Raw genomic sequence first — 16,223 nt, 5'->3', positions numbered from 1 at the left:
ACCTAACCATAATCCTAAACCTAACCATAATCCCAAACCTAACCATAATCCTAAACCTAACCATAATCCCAAACCTAACCATAATCCTAAACCTAACCATAATCCCAAACCTAACCATAATCCTAAACCTAACCATAATCCCAAACTTAACCATAATCCTAAACCTAACCATAATCCCAAACCTAACCATAATCCTAAACCCGAAACTTAACTCTAAACTCCAGAAAATCTGAAGCCGTAGGATTGTCTCCAGTGGAACATTCTCCCACAGCGGTTTACAGCACTATTTCAGTGATTCTTCTTCAGGTTCAGGTTACAGTTTGTGTTGATTTAGTGAAACAGTGCCTCCAGTGGATGATTGTAAAATAAACGTCACTCTTTTAAGTCATTAACCTTTGTCCTTGCGTGTGAATTAAACCTTGTGTAAATCATGTACCAGTGCATTTAAAATATATAAATAATCGCTGTAATTCCACTGGACAGTTGACGAACCTCCTTTTTCCCAGAACACCATTGCTTTCCAGATGTTATTGGTGTGGTGGACCATGACACTGACACAGCAGTGTGTGGTTTTGATAAGTTCACCCACGTCACTCCACAGCTGCGTTCACTTCACTGGCTTCCTGTAGCTGCCCGCATCAGGTTTAAAACTCTCGTGCTTGCCTACAAAGCCAAGCCCCTCTCCGCCTCATGGCGATGGTCAGGAGTCAGGCCACACCTCGAGCCCTTTGAGCTTCAAGCGCAGCTCGACTCGACCCGCCATCCGGTAAGACACATGGAGGACTAGCGTCAAGACTCTTCTCGGTCCTGGCGCCCAGACGGTGGAACGGACTTCCACCGGCTTCCAACAGCGGACTGAAGACCCATCTCTTTGTGACACACTTAAGTGAGCATGAATCTAAAAGACACTGCACTGCACTTATACTGCGCTTGACTCCTGTCTTTTGTGCCAGGGCTGATTCTAGGGACAGAGCTGTAGGAGTGAGCAGCTCTGCAGACTCCACACCAACCACCGCTCAGTGATAAAGTACAGAAAGGGAGAGGGGGGTTCTGCATTTTTCTTGTTCGTATATTTGATCTTGTTTTGCATACATTTTTATTTTAAAAACATTTGAGAACTACTCTATTCCTCTTATTTTTAGGGGTGCTGAAAAGGGGCTAGAAATGCTGATGGTAAGTGCACTGTGTGGCCCTCGTTCTGGCAGCTTCTCAGTTAAAATTTGGACTCAACCCTATTTGTACTAGCCAGGATACACACTCTGTGTTAACACTAAGCACCTCTGTAAGGACCTGTAGATAAGAGCGTCTGCTGAATGCTGTAAATGTAAATGAAATGTAAATAAGGTCCTTGCAGGTGGTGTGTTGTTGGGGATTTTACACAAAACGCTTCAGGTGAGGAGTTTGGTGCTGAGAGACCTATAGAGTTTTATAAACAGTTTACCAGCAGATGTGCTACAGTCTCTAACATTAAAACCAACAAGGCTGGTTCTGACGAAGTGCTCTGTGAGCCGTTGTTAACACACACGTTCGCTCAGGTGTGAAACATGAAGTGACAGTTGCTGGTAGGTGTGAATATCAGTGAAGCTGGTTAACTCCCTCTTCCACATGACTGAGAAGGACTGACACACCCACGCACAGTTCTGGGGCTTTCATCTGCAGCCACATGTGTTCTGCTCTACACCCAGCAGATGTGAAGTCAAGGGACAGAATCTCTACAACTTACTACGAGTGTACTAGCGAGGACACACTGTCACGCATTCTGTCTGAACGCTAAGCACGTCTGTGGACAAGAGCGTCTGCTTAATGCTTTGGAAATACATGTTTTTCTTTGGCCAGTGTGTGTGTGTGTGTGTGTACTATGCTAAGGTGGGGGTTGTATATCAGGCACTCAGTGTACATCCATTTCTTTTGTTGCTGTTTAAAGCAGGAGAAATAGATGGGACACTTTGACCAGGTCCACATTGGTCCGAGCATCTCCAACACTGGAGGACTGTGTTCCCCACAGTGTCCCTGCTGCACTGAGAACAGTCCACCGACCAAAAACATCCAGCCGACAGCGTCCTGTGTCACTGATGAAGGACTAGAGGACGAGCGACACACACTGTGCAGCGACAGATGAGCTACTGTCTCTGACTCTACATCTACAAGGTGGACCAACGAGGGAGGAGTGTCTCACAGAGTGGACAGAGAGTGGACACAGGGTTTAAACACTCCAGCAGCACTGCTGTGTCTGATCCACTCTACACCAGCACAACACACACTGGCCTGGGGTGCTGAGAGAATGCAGAGTGAATGTAGAGAAACAAGGTGTGTGTGTGTGTGTTAGCATAAACAACAAATGATAAACCCAAATACAAGCAAAACAGGTTCTTTAATTAAAATGCATCAAAACTACATGGTTTGCACAGTGAAGGCAGAGAGCAGAGCATGTTACACAGTCAGAATTACAATGTACAGTGAATGAAAAACACTTTGGTTTTGTAAAGAAGCCACAGAGATTTTGGGTTTCACACGATGCACATTACACTGTGACTGTGTGTAGAAAGCATATTGTAAATGTGTGTGTGTGTGTGTGTGCGTTGTCTTATTATTACTTGTGGGCAGTCCAGAAAAAACATAACAAAAATGAAACTGAAGCGTTTGTTTATGTAGTAAATGGTCACGTCGTCGGTTCGTTACTGTGCTGTGTTCTGAGCACCGCCCGTGTGTTAGCTTTGTTCGTGTAAAGGGTATCAGTCGGGGGAGGGGGCTGTGGTTATAATTTCCCACTACATTCACAACATTAATTGCTGTATCATTGTCACGGAGCGTTCTAAGGCAGAGTTGTAGTTGTTTCCTGAGTCAAAGAGGGAAAACAAAGTCCAGCAGATGTGTGGATTGTCATTGGCAAAAATCATCAAACCCAGCACCACATTAAAGGAACACTACGTTATGTTTTTACCTTGAAATTACAGCTTCGATACCATTTGTGAGGGTCCATGGACCTGAAATCAACTGTGTGGTTTCCTACCCTCCTCCAAAAGTTACATAGTACAGTTTCTGCTGTGCTGAGCCTGGAGTAGCGATGACAGAGGTTGTATTCTCATTGTTACAACTCGGTGAACCATCACAATCATTTTCAAGCTGTATGTTTTAAGGTAAAAATTCGAGAAGCCCTCACTCACAATGGAAGTCAATGGGCAGTTACTTCAGCACCCCGCCACCGCCCTCTTTCATAACTGACATTAGCTGTGTCTGTAGATTATTTTATTTTTTATGTCAAACGAGAATTTGATTCCCTCTGATCTGAGCCATCTGTATCATCTCAAACTACACGTCAGTGAGCAATCAGACTCCAGCCTCATTCACCGATTCCTACATCTCAGTCTCCGCAGAGGCCTCCGGCGTCCCACGTTAATTACGTACAAATGACAAAAGCCAAAGAAACCAAGCGCCTCCACAAAGGCTTCAAAGTGGAGCCAACAAAGAGAACCTTTGGCTGCTTTAGCGCAACCAGCGCCCTGAAGGATGACCACTGGCCTCTGAAAGGGGATCTCCATCCCACTCTCCGAGGCTCTCTTCATCCATCTTGTTCTCCATTTCTCTTCCTGCTGCCTTTGGGTACGGAGATCAGGTGTGGAGGGGGAGGGCCTGGGAAAGGCCTGTGGGCGATGGGATATTAGAGCCGTATTGGACGCCAGGGAATCGAAGGAGAGAGTTCTGACCACTTTACCGCCAGTGTTGGAGCATGTGCGCAGTTTTGTTATTCAAATCACGGCAGACAATACGCTCGGAGGCATGCCCAGTTATCATCTACTCTTTCAGCGCTGCCATTGTGGAGAGAGCTGGATAATGTACACGCTTAAAGCTACCTGTGTTCTTCATTCTCAAAGGGATTTCTCAAAGGTAGACGTCGGAAGCCTTCATTTTCGGGCCAAAAAAGGGAGAGCGGAAGGTCTCGCCCTAAAGCGGATCTGATTGGTTTGAGTCAACGGAAGCACAGGGAGAAACAGAGCGTCTTTTAGAGCCCACTGTTTAGTCAGAGACCACCCTTTGTCCAAAGAATATATGTATCTTACAAATAGTAACTTATAGTTAATAAGTATTAACTTATAGTTAATAAGTTTCAAGGCTTTATTTTTAATGTAATTTTAGAGCTTTTCTATTGGTCCATTCAGCCGCTGTATTCAAATGATGTAGTTAAAGAAAAAGCTATACACACGGAGGTACATGCTGTTCTTTGGACAGAGTCGACTAGAAATACGTTATTCACTTTTTCAGGAGATTGAACAAGTGAACAGGGTACGTTCACTAGTTACTAGTGCCCAGTGATCTGAGGTGAGCTCTGGGCACACTGTGGCACTTACAGAGGACTAGTGAATAAATAAATAAATCAATAAATGAATTATAAAGGTATGAAAAAAGGAAAGACAGTGGAAACTAAAGACAGTTTCCAACCAACTACTAAGACTGTTTGTTTTTAATGTGAAACCAGGTCCACAGCAAGTGAAGAAAGACGGGATGCCGGAATAAAGTGTGCACACATTATACTGAGAAAACAGAGGGGTCCGTGGACTTGAGTCTCATTTCTGATGCTGAAAATAATAACCCGTACTAAATAGATGAAGCTGGGCTGTGGATTTTGGAGTGGGGTGTGAGTGGAGTGGGGGGTGGGTTGGATGCTGCTTAAAGGCTCCAGGGGTTCAGAAAAGGCTCTGGCTTTAGTAATATATCCAACGGTATCCTACTGCAATTCCCATGTCTACGTTTGGAACGATAAGGCGGATGCACGGCGGAAACCTCCTGTGTGGTTTATCAGGGCAGCGTCTTTAAATAAACCTTCTAGTGCATTGAAGCTACATTTGATAACAGACATTTAAAAATTAAAAACTTTCTTACCCTCTTATAATTTAGGCGTCATATATTACAGTAGCACGACTCGCAGCTTTATATTAAAATCAAAAGGTTAACAAAAGATGAAAAACTGAATAAAGAAAAAGGCTAAATGTCTTTTTTTTTTCTTTTTGACCTGGAAACAAAAATATTTGTATAAAGAATTGGCTCAAATAAATTACAGAAAAAACCCAAACCGTGTTACTTAGTTCAGACTAATGGTGGCATGGAGGAACCACCTTATCACAAAGACAACATCCCGAGCTGAAAAACGCAATCATGACAAAATAACAGTCCACAACACAATTCCATAACCACAACTCCCAGCGAGATCGAGGAGCCAGGAAATGGTTTGTGGTCGTGACAGATATAAAGACAGAGATGAAATATATAAAATAAATCAAACATAGACTTCTTTTGTATTCAATAGATGATAGCTGTACCAAAAGCTTGTGCTTCCATTAGAAATCAACGCTGAAGCCTTTTGCTCAGTGGAGGGACGTAAAGCTCGGAGGAAAAGCTGAGTGTAGCTTTAATCAGCGAATCAAAGGCATAAATAAAAGTCTTAATCGATCACGTTGGCCTTGGTCAAGCCAAGCAAAGGTCAAAGGCGTTGGGTCTGAATGCCCTGATGTCAAAGCACTGAAGGAAGTCAATGTCCAGATGTTGTAGCTACAGCTGAATATTTGCGGATGCTGACTTCGGAAAGCTTTTATCAGGGTCATAGTTCTTCATTTGCTCAGTCTTGCTTGGCTCAATAGTTCGGTCTTAAAGGGCAAAGAGCCTGTACATTGAAATACAATATTAAAACACATCGTACCCTTTCTCTTTGGTCTGCGTTGGGGGTGTGGGGGATGGGGGATGGGGGGTGGTTAGGAAGAGGGTAGAATGGGAGGATTCAAAATCGATTATCCATGCATTTTTTTTATTATTATTATTTAGTTTATAAAGCACACAAACGTTGACCTGTCATCTTCCTCTGTCTCAAATGGATCCCGCTCCAAAGCGTCCTGGAACCCAGTTTTCCAGATGCCATCGTTGAGTCTCTTTGGTTTCAAAGATAAGCTTTTCTCAAGGGCCAAGTATTTTTAATTTTAGCCCCTGCTTCCAAAAACAAGAATGAAAAACCCCAGTCCAGGCTCAGTAAGGCCTCCACACCGACTCCTCCATGCGGCCCGATGTGCTCATGGCGGTGGGAGAGTTGCTATGGCTACCGTCTGCCTCCACTCCGTCGCTCTGGCTGCCGAGACTGGCATTCATCAGGCTGCCGGTGGCTCCGCCCCCTGAGCCTGTGGCTCCGCCTCCCGCTGCCGTACAGGAGGTGAGCATGCGGGTGGGCGAACGCTCGCCACCAGTGCCTCCGCCCGTGGGCACCATGGAGAACTGGTAGGAGCCCGAGCCGGTGCCGTAGTACAGGTGGTACGGCGAGGAGTTGGTCTGGAAGTGGGAGCTTTGGTTCTGGTTGCCAGGATACGGCGGAGGCAGGTAGGTGTGGTAGCGGGTGGAGGCCGACATGCCCGTCACGCTCAGGCCGCCGATGCCCGTGCCAGATGGATTGGCAGAGTAGGTGAAAGGCCCCGGGTAGTGCATGTGGGGGTCTGAGAAACGAGGGGCGGTCAGCGGGGAGAGGGACGGGAACGTGGTCCTCTGCTGGAACAAGTCGGTGCCTGAAGGAAAAAAAGAAGAGAAGAGGTTTCGGTTATTTATAAACGTAGTCGGAAAACAATTCCCCTAATGTTTTTACTGCGTTACAGAATGAGAAAAACTCTGAAGTCCTATTGTCCGTAACTTCCTTCCTTCCTTTTGTGTAACCCATTAACATAAGAGATGGTAACAGAAAGCTAACACAGGAGGAAGGTTAATAATTATATTCCTTCTTTTATAAAGTAGACATTTCTGAGATATGAGGTTTTGTGTTGAAGAGTTTCTCATGATCGGGCGAAAGACAAAAGCACTGGTCCAAATATATATCTTGCGTTTTGTCACAAAGCCATCGGTGTCTGAGGAGGGGAGGGAGTGAGCGAAGGGTGAGAATAAGTGAGGGTGAAGTGAGAAAGTGAAGGGCGTGAGTGACGGTAGTGAATGAGTGATTGAAGAGTGAGTGAATGAATGAGGAAAGGGAGCGAGAGGTGGGAGTGAATGAGTGAGACTGAAATGAGAAAGTGAAGGGAGTGAATGAGTGGAGTGATGGTATTGAGGGGGTGAGTTGGGGCAGAAAAGGCAGATGCAAACAGCCTCTACCACTTTTGGTCTGTTTCTACAGCTGCAGCAGAACTCTCAAACTACACAAAGTTAAGCGCTGGCTCCAAAGGACCCACAGTCATTTCTACCTCACTCCCATCACCAAGAAATCAGCGTACACCCAACAGGGAGATGAACGACTCTTCCTCGAGCCTTTAAACCACGTCCCGGACTGGCGGGGGTGACCGCGGGCGCCGCTAAGTGGCCAGGACCTCCACATGTTTCTGTCTGCTAAGTCGATTTGCAATTCACTTCTTCCCCTGGCCATTACTGCAGTATATGCCCCATCCCGTGAAGTCCCTCCGCTGCAGGGGGTCACCACGGCAACTAAAGAAGAGCGTGATGAAAGCCTGGCATCTGAGATCTGGCCCTGGTTTGTCTTACGTAGGTAAACACGCGAGCAGCGTACCTAAGAGCAGGAGTGAGGTAAACGTAGATACACCTGTGTCTCCCGAGCGTCTGGGACCCGCTTTATTTATTCATCCGCACCCTGTGCACATATGACCGTGGTGCATGCTGGGATAGCGCAGCAGCTTTCCACTAGCGAGCAGGCTTTGGCATGCCAGTGCCCTGAGGGGGGAAAGATGCAGGGCTTTGCGTGCCACCGCCTCATTGAAATATCCCCCCACCACTCCGCCCCCTCCATCTGGGGCACTGAGTCCGTTCGTAGGCGAAGAGAAACAGAGAGAAAAACGAGACAGTTCCTTTGCAATTTCCACAGATTTTTTTTTTCCCCCCTCCAACTGAACATGTTTAGCCGTGGCGCTTTCTCCAGCCGAAGAGGAGGAGGGGTGGAGGGGAGAGGCTGAAGGCCGCTCTTTCTTTTCTCAGACGGCGGCGCTCGGGAAGGGGCCCGTATCTGGTTCCTGGAGCTTTCAGCTGTGGCTGATTTGGACTTGGCTAATTCCTAGAGGACCTATTTTTTTATTTTTCATGAAACCAACTCCAACTCCCTCAATTCTGATTTCTGTCTTAGCCTCTGACGACCTGCGTCTCAAATCATACTTCTTTAGTGGGCAGCTATTTTAGAGGGGAATGCAGTGGGATATTAGAAAGAAAAACATGGGCAAATGTTTGTATCTTTTTCATACCACACTACTGTATCTGGCCGTATTAAATACATCATATTCCTGATCTCACAACCACGAACACCGGTACCTAGGATGGCTCTTTCACTCTACAGCATCCTGTGCTCATTGAGGCAGTCACAAGCTGCTGAGGCTGATCACTGAAGATGCTTCAGCGTCTGTGGTCAGAGGTCCAGGAGAGAATAATCAGCCTTCCTCCTCCCCTAATGGCCTTTTTCCACTGCATAGTAGCTACACTGCTTGACTCCACTCTGCTTTTCTTTTGCTTTTCCATCAGGTACATTTTCATCCTGGTTCTGGAAGCGGGTTCTTGTTTAGTGGCTGTTCTCTCGTGGTTCAGAGCGAGTCGAGTACAGACTAAACCGTGGCGTGTAAACCTTGCAGAGCGCTGATCGTCCAGAGAGAGTCGTCACTCTACGCCACGCAACGCAGACGACCAGCACCAACTCTCCATCTGTAAAATCTCCAGCTGCAGTAGAGATCACGTTTGTTTTTATCCGACTCACGACGGCAGCTCGTAAAATGACGCCGTGGTCTTTTGAAGAGGTTCAAACGCTCCTTGGATCGGTGGCCGACGAAAGAATCCAGCGAGAGCTGGACGCTGCAACAAGGAAGGAACAAACTCTACTGATCTGTCTGAACTGATGACGGAGCTGTGTTCAGTCCCAAACAACAACAACACGCCGATACACCATGAGTAAACACCGCTTAACGTTACCACCGCCGTTGTTGTGGTTCTCGTTAGAGATGGGGCTTTGAGACTGGATACATTTCACTGGGCGGGGCATTGGAAAATTAACCAGGGACCAAACAGAGAGTAGAGTTCAGTAGAGAGTAGTTGAGTAGGTACCATGCAGTGGAAATGGTAACATAACAGAGCCTAGCAGTTAGTGGTCTCCTGCAAGCGTGCTGAGCTGAGAAGTGGTGGAGCTTCACATCCCAAAGAAAGCCTCTGTTGAAGCGTCCAGGTTCGGCAGCACATGATTGGTGGAGTCAGAACGCACAGGTGGGACTCAAGATACTCCAGAGCATCCATATAAAGCCAGGAAAGTGTTAAACATTTAAACAGAGACGAAATAAACCTTCACAAAGTGTAAAGATCATAGTGGAGAGTGTGAAGAGAGTGCACTGGGCTTGAATTGAGACACAGGACCTGACTGTTTTCTCTCTCTCTCTCTCTCTCTCTCTCTCTCTCTCTCTCTCTCTCTCTCTCTCTCTCTCTCTCACGCTCACTTTCTTTCATGTTAAATATAGACCTCTGGCAGAACAAAGCCCCACCTCCGTCCTCGCTTTTCCTCACATGCAAGATTAATGAGAGCGAGCCAAAATGCCTCGAATGAGCGGACTTTTACTACAACAACAACTGGACACTGCAACACCTCAGCCAAGGAGGTGTCATAACACGGCCTGGAGGAGAGCCAGAAAACACTCTGCACACACACTCCAGCCTCCTCTAGAGGCCTGATAAAGGCCAGCACTGTTTCATTCATATCCCGTCTCTTCTCTCATTACTCTCCACGGTCAGGAACAGCTGCGGAGACACTGGACGCTGCCAGTGAGGCGTAAAGTGAGGTTTCATATGTTTATGAGCGTGCAGACAAAGAGAGCGTCGGTATTAAGTGTTCTCGCAGCGAGAGACGGTGTGTGTGTGTGTGTGTGTACTTGTTTTTGTACAGTTGCAGGACACACAGAATCCAAGTTTCCTTTAAGTTTTTTATCCACACCACATTCAATTCTGGTTATTTCTTATTTTAAGTTTGTAAACACCTGCTCGTCCAGCTTTTCGTTGCTCCTCGAAGGCTCTACACTAGACATCGGAACGTTTACTCTAAGCATTTGATGGCATTCAGCCACAAAATCATTAGTGACGTCAGTTACTGATGTGAGAAGATCTACTGTGGACAACAAACGCCTCTTCAGCTTTTAGTTCGAGCGTCATCACGTCCCACCGCTGCGCCGCCGAACGCTGGGGGCTTTAGACCCTTCTGGCTGTTGCTTAGCATTGAGCTTGGTGACATTAGACTCATCTGCAGCTGCTCATTTCATGTCATGTATTTCTTTGGAGATTTTACCAGGTGTGTGAGGAGTTAAATATCATCTGTGTCCAAAGTCAGTGCGGTGCCTGAACCCAGATCAGTGTGATACTGCTCATAGCTACATTTGTTAAAGACGTAGGGCAAATATGAATGACTCCATGTGCAGGCATTATATGAAAGCAAGTGTGTGTGTGTGTGTGTGTGAGAGTGAAACAGAGCGCAGTAGCTGGGTCCCACCCCACACATGATCTCCATTACTCTGCTAAAATGTGTCGACTCAGAAAAAGAGACGGCGGAAAAAGAGCAACAAAAAAAAAACAATGAAACAGGAAAATTCTGAAGGAAAATGGAGTGGGATAAACCCCAGAGTCGGTCTGGGCCTCTCTTCCTCCTCTCTCTGTTGTTCTCATGCTTACTGAAATACTTCTCTTCAGGACGTTACAGTGTGTGTGTGTGTGTGTGTGTGTGAAAGAGAGAGAGAGAGAGAGAGAGAGAGAGTCTCTGCTGTACACCCCCCACCTCAGGGAGCTGTTTTATTCCCAGAGATCCACTAGCCCACAGTGAAGCGTGTAACCCCAGCTCCTCACAGAGGTTTGGCTCATTTGCCTCCAGCGCGGCCGTGTGTCTGCACCCATTTGCTGGTGAGGATGCAAATCCTAGAGCTCACCTGTGAAAATGTTTGTTTACAAGATGGGAATGCAAACCATGACGGATTGCACCTGGGGGCCATGGGAAAAAACAACGCCCGGAGCTAGGAATGAGCGCGAGGAAGAGAGAGAGAGAGAAGGATGAAGAGGGAGAGTGGTTTCCTTCACCCTAAGACCATCGTTACCACACGCAGCATCAGGCCTTTTTCCCCCACGCTCAGAAACACCAGCTGAACAAATCCAGGGCCTGAACTTACGCATAATGCCTGGCTTCCACTACAGCATTTAAAAAACCCTCACTGCCGCTGAAAACGTGAGACACTCCACACACAATAACATTTTATAACATGTGAATAAACACCACACACTTCCAGATCGCTCCCAAAACACAGCAGCGCTTCTCGAAACCTCACTCGACTCTTTCGGACCTGACGTTAACACCGTGTTTCTGCAGCCACTCCACACTCGAGGATCCAGTGGTTTTATATTTGAGATTCACAGTCGGGACGGCACTGGGAGATCGGCCGAGGACAGGTCGGATTGTGGGCTCCTCACACTAGAGGATCATCTGGAAAATCATCGTTTACCGTCGTCATCAAATCAGGAGACGCTTTGCAGTTGTCTGTAGGAGCAAATCAGCCTCGGTATCGGCCCCCGTTCTCCTGTAGCGTGGGCCAGGCGCACGTATACACCACGTACTGTACTGTCTGTACTTTGCTTAAAACAAGGTGAATTTAGACTCGTGCAGCTGCGGCAGTGCTATCAACATCTGGACAGAAGCAGATATGGCCTCTGGGTCATTTACGAGAGAGAGAGAGAGAGAGAGAGAGAGAGAGAGAGAGAGAGAGAGAGAGAGAGAGAGAGAGAGAGAGAGAGAGAGAGAGAGAGAGAGAGAGAGAGAGAAAGAGAGAGAAGAGAGACAGAGAGAAAGCAAAAGAGATAGAGAGAGAGAGAGAGAGAGAGAGGGAGAGAGAGAGGAGAGACAGACAGACAGACAGACAGAGAGAGAGAGAGAGAGAGCGAGAGATAGAGCAAGAGAGAGAGAGAGAGAGAGAGAGAGAGAGAGAGATAGAGAGAGAGAGAGAGGAAAATGAGTAAAGATACACCTCAGGTGTTTACACTGGCTCCTCAGGGTATGAGAAAGCACATTGTGTCGGATGCAAATGATGTCGTTTTCTAACAATGAGTGTCTGGAACCTAATCGCCTCCAGAGAGTGAGTGACGGCAGCTGCACATGAGCCTACAGTCATTAGGCTCTAATCTAAGTGTGGGCTACAGGCCTCAGAGTGGAGAGTGTTTCTTAGACACAATTACAGACTTAGAGCTTGTTTCTGTTTTCTCTGTGCATTTCTTTACCACGAGAGGCCATAAGAAATATCTGTGTGTGTGTGTGTGTGTGTGTGTGTGTGTGTGTGTGTGTGTGTGTGTGTGTTGAGGGGGCAGGGTTGGTGTTGTTGTGGGGTTTGCGGGAACAGGAAGGGCAAGCTTGCTGAACTGCTGCAGGGATGGAAAACAGTGCCAGTAGAGTGTGTGTGTGTGTGTGTGTGAAGGTACGTAGGTGTGTATATAAATAAGAGCATTTGTGTGTGTGTGTGTGTGTGTGTGTGTGTGTGTGTGTGTGTGTGTGCGTGCGTGCGTGCGTGTGTGTGTGTTTGTCTTGATTTCGAATTTTCAAGATTCTCCACAGCTGAGTCTTAGCAGTTGTTTGAATTGTCTCTTTCACATTATCCATGTAACCACTAACACAAATCTGGTTTTCAGGGCTTCAGGGGACATCACATTACATCACATTAATTTTACCTTAACTACTACAGGCCCTACACTAACCCCAACCCCAACCCCAACCCTAATCCTCGCCAGGAGCCTAAACCTCAATCAAACTCTACATTTCACAAGAGGATGTGTTTTAAGGTTCATTTGATTTTATTTACATTGTGGGGACTTGCTTGAGGTAACCATGAGACACACAGGCCCCCATAACGAGAGCACGTAAACAGACATTGGTCCTCACAACCAAGCTCTCGTTTCTATGACATTTAGGGGACATTGATCCTGAAGACTTGCCCTAACCTTATCCACAAACCTTCAACCGAACCCTAACCTTGAATGTTGATGATGTTTATAATGGGATTTCAGGTCCCCATAAGGAAGACAAGTCCCCACAATGTGAGTTTGTTAGTGACCTGGATTCTGAGATGAAGCGTAGGGTTAAATGTTGGTAAAATGCAATTAGAAACAGTTATCAATATATCAGTGAAAAACCTTATGAAGAGACAAATACAAGAACATGTGTGTGTGTGTGTGTGTGTGTGTGTGTGATGAGACTAAATAGTCCTGTGAAGCTCTGCTGTTCCTATCTCTCTCTCTCCATCACACAAACACACACACACACACACACACACACACACACACACACACACACACACACACACACACACAGATGCATAGTAAACATGAGTGTTCCAAGGCGTAATTAAAGCGACCTATTTGTACCTTCCCTTAAGCATTACTCTGTGATTAGGCCCTTAATGTTATGATTCACCCTCAGAATAAAACACACACACACACACACACACACACACACACACACACACACACACAGAGTGAAGTTGTAGGCCATTTGAGGACAGCAGCATGGTTGTGGTTTATGCCGCTGTTTTTCCCAAAGTACATGTGGTGAGTGTTCCCACATCTCAGAACTCATCTTAGTAGAGCCTTGAGCTCACACACACACACACACACACACACACACACACACACACTCACACACACACATGGAGTTTCCATGCATTGTCTGGATATTACATTGTCTTACAGTCATTTATGTCAAGGCATGGTGTAATTATGTTTTATTTATGTTTCTATTTCAGAAAGAAGCCCAGATCTCTACAGAATCCCTGCTGTGGACCTTTCAGTTTAAAATAATGAATCAGAATTTAATCCATGTATTAAAGCATTTCTATTGGTGCATTCCTCAGGGGAGTGTTCAGAGTGTAAACAGTAGCTGATGTGTTCAGGTGTGATGTAGTGTGTGTGTGTGTGTGTGTGTGTGTGTGTGTGTGTGTGAAGCCTCTTACTTGGCCAGCGAATGTCATCCTCCACTTTGCAGGTTTTGAGCGGGGGTGGGTCGATCTGGTCCGGCCACAGTCCTGCGGAGCACAGAACAACACATTAACGAGGAGGTAAACCATCCCTCCGTCCGAAGTGAGGCGCGGGAGCAGCTGCACATGAGCCTTGTGGCAGAGGGTGTGGTTCAGCAGTGGGACTGTGTTCTCTGGGGAGATGGAGCTGTATCTAAAACCCTTAGAGAGGTGATGGAGTGGGGTCTGTGATCCAGACCTAATCAACACCTCACCTCACTAATGCTCCCACGGCTGAATGCCATCAAATCCTCCCAGAAAAGGCTCCAGATGCAGTGAGCGTAGAAGCTGTCACTGCAGGAAATGGGGGGAACATAATCCCTGATAATTCTTCTAATCTGAGAGGGTGTGTTAGAGGAGCAGGGTCCTCACACTGATACATAAACACGAGCGCTCTCAGTGGCTGCTTCACCTGCACGCGGATTATGAACGGTCCCTGAGGTTTGCACAGAAGGATAGAGAGGGCCCTGAGGGTCTCCGCTGAAGGACTTCATTCTCGAAGGTGAAGACTTGGCTGCTGTAGTTTTAATAGCTCTTAATGACTCAGTGATTTTAATACCTTTCTGTTCACTCAGCAGCTGGAGGTATGATCTCTCTCTCTCTCTCTCTCTCTCTCTCTCTCTCTCTCTCTCTCTCTCTCTCTCTGTGTGTGTGTGTGTGTGTGTGTGTTCTGTATGATTGCGACAGCGTGAAGTTGTTTGCACTTGCTTTGTTGGCAGAGCCAAACTCATCATGAGACTGTGTTATTGTTTTAATCAGGCGAAGGTGGAGAAACGCAAACATTCCACAGTCTGTCTCTTAGTGGTATCACATAACACACAGGCAGACACACACACACACACACACACACACACACACACACACACACACACACACACACACACACACACACACAGACAGAGACTAACACAAAGATTGTGTGAAAAGGAATGTTGGACATGTCTGTAGTAAATTTAAGTGGTTTTACATCAGGTTGTGTGCTACACTGTGTGTGTGTGTGTGTGTGTGTGTGTGTGTGAGAGAGTGTGTGTGTGTGTGTGTGTGTTATCTCTGAAATCTTTGTCCTTTGGGTAAGTAGTAAAAATAGCTGTCTGTGTCTGTCACGGAATGAAATCTGAGGTTTGTGCTGATTAAAATATTAGTGTGTGTGTGTGTGTGTGTGTGTGTGTGTGTGTGAGAGAGAGAGAGAGAGAGAGAGAGAGAGAGAGAATGATTGTTTTAAGAGCCTGGGTTTGTTAAGAGACCTGTGAGAGGTATGAGGCTAAAGCAATAGTCAGAGTTAACTTTTCATTCATTTTTAATTGTAATTAATTACATTGTTATAAGTATGTAATAAATATCAAAGATAAAGCAGAGCTAGACCTCTCTGTGTGTTCATTTACAATCTTTAAACCTGCTCTGGACTGATGTACACTCTACTGTTTCCCACCGTATCTGTAGATCTCTAGACATAAAGTTGCTGGTCAGCGTTACCACAAACGACTATGAAGTTGCTGAGTAGCAAAATAGAACATAGTTTCAGTGTGGTCTGTCTCTTTCTCTGTCGCTGTCTCTCTCCTCGCACGCTCTCTCTGTATCTCTATGTGTGTGTGTGTGTGTGTGTGTGTGTGTGTGTGTTTGTGTGTGTGTCTAGTTCACACTTGTGGATCACACTGAACTGCCAATTTGACATGCAAATAAAGCCTGTTTGCTCTCGGTCTGAGATGGATTAGTTGTTACAAGCCAACCCATCACGTACCACAGCCACTGTGGTAAACCATCACACACACACACACACACACACACACACACACACACACACACACACACACACACACACACACAGGGCCTGATCAATACAGAATATCATTTACTACTCATCTCTCAGTGTTGACACTAGCAGTATGAAGTGTTCAATATGTAAATGACCCCTTCAATAAATCGCCATGGGAACAGTTCCCTGACCACTCACAGCCTCAGAGAAGATGACCCTGTGGAGAAGCAGAGTCAGAAAGACCTACTGTGTGCTCGTGATGTCATAGAAATGCAGCTACAATGTAATAAAATAGTTATTCTCTCCCTGTCGTCCAGCTCTGCCTCACATTGTTATAATGCACTGGGACAGATATAGGACTGTTAGTAAACTGTCTGAAGAAGCCACAAGTATAACACCACATCGCAATGAAGGGATGCTTTCCTCTCTCTCTCTCTCTCTCTCTA

General features: G+C 46.2%; 1 protein-coding gene across 1 annotated transcript; it reads right to left on the bottom strand.

Annotated features, from left to right (window-relative positions):
• Window positions 1–2,367: 2,367 nt before the first annotated feature.
• On the bottom strand, window positions 2,368–14,518 carry runx3 (RUNX family transcription factor 3). Its single transcript, XM_066679158.1, has 3 exons — window positions 14,437–14,518; window positions 13,962–14,033; window positions 2,368–6,539 (listed from the first exon to the last, which is right to left on the bottom strand). Exons 1-3 carry the CDS (start codon window positions 14,516–14,518, stop codon window positions 6,013–6,015), a joined length of 681 nt encoding a protein of 226 aa, XP_066535255.1. The 3' UTR covers window positions 2,368–6,012.
• Between the last annotated feature and the right edge of the window lie 1,705 nt (window positions 14,519–16,223).

The sequence above is a fragment of the Hoplias malabaricus genome, chromosome 8 (genome assembly GCF_029633855.1).
Source record: "Hoplias malabaricus isolate fHopMal1 chromosome 8, fHopMal1.hap1, whole genome shotgun sequence".
NCBI lineage: Eukaryota > Metazoa > Chordata > Actinopteri > Characiformes > Erythrinidae > Hoplias > Hoplias malabaricus.
Note: the sequence above shows the minus strand (reverse complement) of the source record. Positions and strands in the feature narration are given on the sequence as shown.